At 38.9% G+C, this 7,105-nt stretch overlaps 1 protein-coding gene across 1 annotated transcript; it reads left to right on the top strand.

Annotated features, from left to right (window-relative positions):
• The first annotated feature begins 1,074 nt into the window (after window positions 1-1,074).
• Window positions 1,075-6,134, top strand: tmem244 (transmembrane protein 244). The gene is made up of 6 exons (XM_030783392.1): window positions 1,075-1,167; window positions 1,958-2,043; window positions 2,444-2,520; window positions 2,731-2,856; window positions 4,854-4,898; window positions 6,037-6,134. The coding sequence occupies exons 1-6, from the start codon at window positions 1,075-1,077 to the stop codon at window positions 6,132-6,134; spliced, it is 525 nt and encodes a 174-aa protein (XP_030639252.1).
• Window positions 6,135-7,105: the final 971 nt, after the last annotated feature.

Consider the following 7,105-nt stretch of genomic DNA (forward strand, 5'->3'; position numbering starts at 1 on the left):
GATCAGGATCCCTTTTCTGATGTATCCTTTCTTGTTGATTCATGTGAATTTATGACTAGTCATAAATAAATACTTGATAGACATTGTGCCACATGACTGCAAAATTAAAGTCACCTCCCCCCTTATTGGACATCACATTGTGTGGTGGATGATGTTTGTAACAACAGCGAACACTTCCAAGACCTGACGACTCGCCAGCCTTCCTCCTTCCCTGTGCTGACTTGCATTGACAGATGTAATCCAGGTCATGGCAGATGGCAAAGGTCCTTGGCAAAAACGCACAGCACCTTACGGGGGCCCTCAATTTTTAAGCCATAAGAAACTGATCCTCATTTGAAAGCTAACGTTGCAAGCTCGCTCTGACTTTGTGGCTGTTTCCATAATAGCACAGATTTGCTCGACCAACATTTTATTGCACCAGTGAGGTTAATTACGACGCGGCACTAACTTTAAGCCAATTGTGTCTCTCACAGCCCTCGTCACCTATTGGCTACCTAAAGCATAGACTCGAGATTACGTCACCAATCAGAGAGAAGTTTCCACAAATCTCCCTCCTGTGCTTCTGAGTACATTGAAGGCCTACCCATTGTCAGCATTCATGCTGTTAAAAGCAATAGCCAATAGGTTTCATGAAGTAAGGTCAGGGCTTTGGGCTATTCCACTGCAATCTAACATTTTAGGAAGCTTCTGTCAATGAAACTACATAACCTATTTGCATGTAATTAACTTAAATCTGGCAAAGTTCCCAGTTGCCTTACCATCTGCTTATGTTTTAGCACCAATCTAATATCTGAATCGGTACAGTCTAGTTGATTGAGGTATGTTGTCTTCTGGATCCATTAAAAACATATATGAGCCAGCCATCTTAATGAGGAATTTTTAGATCCTGTGGGTAGTCAGCGTGGGCTAGACCTTTGGGGTAGGGCTTTATCCAGCCCAGATTGTGTGTGTGTGTGTGTGTGTGTAGGCCTAATCTCATTAGGCCCAGCCCTCGCAAAGGCAGAGTTTTCTCTACCTGCTAGCGTAGCGTAGCGTCGGTTGGCGCTGATCAAAAAAAAAAATCTCTGGCCATTCATGTTGTTGGACTACTGTTGCAGGTGCTGCGGGACCACGCTGATTAAACGACATGGGCAGCTGCCAGTCAATGTCAAACTTAACGACACATGGGTACGTTTCTCTTATGCTTTTCCATCTTGTTTTTTTTGTAGCTTTGCTTGTTTGTTTTCTGCAGCTTTGTGACCAGGTCCTGACCAAGCTGTGTCGAGGATTCAGCTTGTTTACGTATTTGTGTCTGTGTTCAGGGTGGTGTCTGGTACAACTATTGCAACCCAATTCAACAGTAAAAGCTACATCCAATGAAGTGATTTGTTGGAAGTAATTGAAATATAATCGGAAATAGTGAAGGATATTGGTCTCTCTGGTCTTTATATTATTAATGGCAGTGCATCTTGCTATGACACCATTGCTTGCAGTCCTTGTAACAACATAGACAGCAGTAAAAAGGAAAGGTGGAGTTCACCGACTTTTCAGAATAAACTTACATTTGACAGAATATACTTTAAAATTGTGTAGCCTATCTGTATTATGCATAATTTCTACATTTTGCCTTAGTTTCATGACATGATTATTTACCCTTTCCTATGTCAAAAATATAGGGCATAGTCAATTATTAATTATGATTGTATACATGAATCATTGTGATATACAAACCAAGCATTATTGCTGTCTGAACTGTACATGAGCTGTAAATTGACCAATAATGAAACTGACATCTTGTATATGAAAGGAACAGATGACACTTCCTCTCATTTTGCAACACAAAATATGCCTTCTACGTATCATGATTTTCTCATAGTATGCTAATGGACTGAGAATGACTCCATTAAAAACTAGAGACTGAGCAGCTGCGGTGTTTCATGTACTGAAATAACTATACTGCCGTATTTCTGATTGACAGGTTGTCCTGCAGAACCTCTTGATGTGCATGGTGTGTTTTTACTCTCTCTATTACATTGCGGTTAGCCTGTGCATTGGAATTCTCAGGTACGATTTTCCATGGTACTCTACTCAGAAGTAGAACTTCCTTCCTCTGTGATAGAGATGACCTCACACGTTGTGGGGCACAATTGACTTTGACTTCCTGTCGAGTGAACAAAACGTCCTATAAACACACTCACAGAAAATCACCTCAGATTTCGATCAGTACCGCAGAGAAGAGAACTCTGCCGTAAACATTTAAGCTAAATTCCCTTACAAAATGGGCCCTTTAGTGTTTTTGTATTAATAATATATAGATTATTCATGCTTCTTCTCTGACTAGTTGTACGTACATCTTCTTTAAAGAGGAAAATTCAATTCAGTCATCAACCATTCAACATGCAAACAATACCATATGTGCATTGTTTCCATCTCATGCTTTTTTTTATGTATTTACCTACATTAGGGTAGAAGAAGTTGATAGTTTGCTTGCTCCCTTTGATTACACAACCCAACCATCATGGCAAAGTCCCAAGTATCTAGGTAAGTTTGATTCGGGACAAATGAATGAAGGTTGTAATGGTTTAGTTGCATATTGTACACTTTCGCCTTTCTATACCATATTGATATAATAAAGATGATGATCGCAGCGATTATGTGGTATCATTGATCTCTATCATGTACTCAACTTCCAAAATCTTCTGAAATTCGACTGAAACCCTGACTTAGGTCTTTTCTGTGTTCCCTGCGTAGTCAGCGTTATATCAACGGAGGTGACATACGTTCTGGGTGGACTGATCTTTGCCTGGATCGTGGAGGAGTGGGTCTGGGATTACGCCATCACTGTGACTCTGCTACACATTGGACTGACCATAGCAGGTCAGCTTCTCCCCTCATTACCTACACTGTTTACTCCACAGAGAGTAAACGTTAACATACAGCAGCCTCTCTCCTCATTATCTACACTGTCGACTCCACAGAGAGTAAACATTAACATACACCAGCCTCTCCCCTCATTACCTACACTGTTTACTCCACAGAGAGTAAACGTTAACACACAGCAGCCTTTCTCCTCATTACCTACACAGTCGACTCCACAGAGAGTAAACGTTAACATACACTAGCCTCTCTCCTCATAGCCTATGCAGTCGACTGCACAGAGAGTCAACATTAACACACAGCAGCCTCTCTCCTCATTACATACACAGTCGACTCCACAGAGAGTAAACATTAACATACAGCAGCCTCTCTCCTCATTACCTACACAGTCGACTCCACAGAGAGTAAACGTTAACACACAGCAGCCTCTCTCCTCATTACATACACAGTCAAATCCACAGAGAGTAAACATTAACATGCACTAGCCTCTCTCCTCGTAGCTTATACAGTCGACTCCACAGAGAGTAAACATTAACATACAGCAGCCACTCTCCTCATTACCTACACAGTCAACTCCACAGAGAGTCAACATTAACACACACCAGCCTCTCTCCTTGTAGCCTGTACAGTTGACTCCACAGAGAGTAAACGTTAACATACAGCAGTCTCTCTCGTCATCACATATGCAGTCGACTCTACAGAGAGTCAACATTAACACACAGCAGCCTCTCTCCTCATTACATACACAGTCAACTCCACAGAGAGTAAATGTTAACATACAGCAAAACCATGGTGTAGAGAGAAGGTTATTGGCCTAGAAACCAGAGTCTGATCTTGGGGTTTAAACCCCATGTATGATGCATCAGTTCTGACACACCCCTGATCAAGGCATTTGGTCCTTTTGTTTACTCCAAAGGTTTGTGACCTTTGACATAGATACGAATAACTGTTAAGTCATTCTGAATAATTGTGGCCCCTAAAATGAATAATTTGTGATTGCATAGGTATGTGACGTGGACCTCGTGTTGAGAAAGCTGTTCTATTCAATCCCCAAGACAAAGAAATTGTCAACTCAGTTCAGGGAATGGTTTTGAAATAGACTGATTTGTTGTTATTTCTCCTACCAGTTTCCACTTTTTTTCTTTTCATTGTCCTTTCCATGCACGAAACAAATGCCATTTCATTTTTTTCCTACTGAGCGATTTAAAAATGAACTGTACCTACACTTTTTTCCATCACAGAATGTTCTCATGTTCGGTTTCAAAAGACACCCCTGTAAAGTCACTCAATTTCACACAATTCAAAGTGCTGTCTACTTTTTCTCTTGTTCTTTGACTCTGCATTGTATCAAGATTTCTGTCGACTGAAAAAGAACTGATTTGGCCAACCATTCATTAAGAGGTCACTGCTATTTCTCTCTGCTTCCTTTGATAGTTGAATGACTATATGACCAATAATTTTAGTCAGCTGGAAACTTCTTGTGCTGCAGTTACATCAACCCTCACATCTGACTAAAGAACAACGCTTAAAGGGCCTCTGTGTTGGATAACAGCCATTGTTGCTGTACTGAAGCCCTCTCAATGGTGATAGGTTGTCTGGACCTAGCTTACAGTCAAATTGGGTCTGTATCAATGACTGAAGATGATTCAAGAGTTTCCTGTCTTTTTTGAAAAGATTAATTCTTTTCCACTGAGTGCAGCATTCTCAGCCAATAATGAATGAGATTAGAGGGACAAAGGCCGTCGTCCCTTTTAATCCAATCAGAGAACTGATGAGATATCATTTGAAGGGAGTTATGTAATCCTGCAGACTAATGCAGCGTTTAAAGAAAGTTTGTTGATAAACAAAGCCCCACTACCAGACTAGCACCAGCTGACTGATGTTTGAATCTGCTGATTATATATAAATTCATATATGTAAATATGTATGAATTTGTATGAGGTGCTAGAGCTTTTACACAGACGTTTTGAGCTGATCCCTTCTCTGATTCTTTTCAGTCATGGCTGATTTCCCATCTACAGAACACTGGTGGATCGCTCTAGGTAAGTGTCAAGATAAATGTAAAATCTAAAATATCTGATCATTGTTTTCAAATTTGATCTGGCCTGGTCTCTATTATTATTAAAAAAAAAAAAAGATTTTTTTCTCAATGAGACTACAATTCTGAGGCTCTGAAAAAATAGAGCCTCAGATGATATTTTCGATATCAACAATTTTAACCACTCCTTGCAAACATCAGTCACTATATACCAAAGCTCACTTTAACGCTTACTCAACATGCCACACCCATACACCCATGCTCTTTGCCTAAAGTGTTTCTGTTTTCGTCATCTGGAGCCAGGTGATATGATGACTGTGTCCGTGCTAGCCTTATGTCATTCATGTGTGTGTGGACAGTCAAGTGGGGTAACTGACAGTGTGGAAGGAAAGAGGCAGTGAACCAAGGCAGATATTTCCTCTTGGCTTGACTTCTAGACACTATTGGAACATGATACCTAGAGAATAAGATATTTTATTTGGTAATCCTCTGAGGCTGAACAATTTATTGCTTACAGTTGGATTGCTCTCCTGTATTGTATTCTCCTTGCGCACACAGAGAGCAGAAAGCTGCTATGTTATCTATGCAAATCCCCATTGATTAGTTAGATACTAAAGGGCTGACAGACTTGCGCAGACTTGTCTACTGTAGGACTGGGGGGCTGGTGAAACTAGTTAATGTGGGCTGTGGAATTTTCTTGAATCAGCTTGTAGCAGTTGAAGTCATAAAGGTACCTGTGTCTCTAACGCGCAAAGGTCAAAGTGCAATGCCTCGTTCACTGATATACGTCATACACTTGCCATTTATTTTCTTGTAAATAAAAATATTGTGTCATCAGTTTTGTATCACATGCCATGTATCACAATGGCACAGTGTAGAGCAGGTGAAGTCTATGATTCATCTATAAAATAAACAAGTCACTGTACTCAGCTGAATGCAGAATATTCATATTTTGCACTGTGTACACTTAACTACATCACATTTTTTGGATGATGTGAGTAACTACATTTTAAGGATGATGTCTATTTCAATATCACTGCGGCAAAGGATTAAATATTGTGAAAAGGATTTAGATAAAGCAATGAATTATGAGGGGCAACTCATTATTTCTTTTTTTTTATTAAAAAAATACTTTTTTCAAGGATCTGGCTTGGTTATGATGATATTTGGAGGACAACTTTTGGCGTATCGTCTTTTCAGGAGTAACCTTGTACATCCTGCAGATCTTCAAAACTTCTAACAGTCTCCTTATGTAAAGTTATATTTTTTTTTGTACTCTGGGTTTTTTGTACATCATGTTTAGTTGAATTTAGCACAGGTTTTTTTGGTGCTCACATGCTAATTCACCTTTGTTTGAAGAATATGTGTTGATTGTAATAAAAATCTTGCAAACAAGAGCATTTTGGTCTCTGTGCTTGACAATCTTCTAAACAGACCTGCAATATAAAATACATTTCAAATAGAATATAAGCATTTCAAGTATTTCACTCTGGCTTGTTGCAATTTAATTCAAATTAAAGGTCCCTTTTAAGATAAACAATAAAAAGGAAATGAAGTCTTCAAACTTATATCACTGTCAGACTTATTTGTCATTATATACATTTGCTTTTTCCTTAATGGTTTGTGCATTTGTCCAGTATGTGAGAACAGCCTGGTTTCTGTATGCTGTAAGAAGAGGCTTAGGCCCTGGTGCTGTATTCAGTATCAAAACAAATGTTACTGACAGTTCAAATAGGGAACTGGCCTGTTAAATATTGCATTTAAAATATGCTGCACTCAGTCAATCTGAAATAAGCCTTAAAGGGTAAGCTTATCCTCGCTGACATATGAACCCATTTTAAGAAGAGTGCATCAAATTATGTATGAATTTTATCTATCTATCTATCTATCTATCTATCTATCTATCTATCTATCTATCTATACAGCATGATGCTGGACTCCAATCTAAACCTATATCTAAGCCAAGCACAATGCATATCTAGTAATTAAATATTTGATGAGATTTTGTTTCTAATGCGTTACTCAGGTTGACCAATATTTACAGAGGTATTTTATTGTTTACATTTTCAAATCCAATCAGTGTGCCAATGGAAATCTCTCTCTCTCTCTGTACACATATATATATGTGTATATATGTGTGTGTGTGTGTGTGTGTGTGTATATATATACACACACACACATTCATATATATACTCACTGTAGATAGATAGA

Source organism: Chanos chanos, chromosome 8 (genome assembly GCF_902362185.1).
Source record: "Chanos chanos chromosome 8, fChaCha1.1, whole genome shotgun sequence".
In the NCBI taxonomy this organism is placed as follows: Eukaryota; Metazoa; Chordata; class Actinopteri; order Gonorynchiformes; family Chanidae; genus Chanos; species Chanos chanos.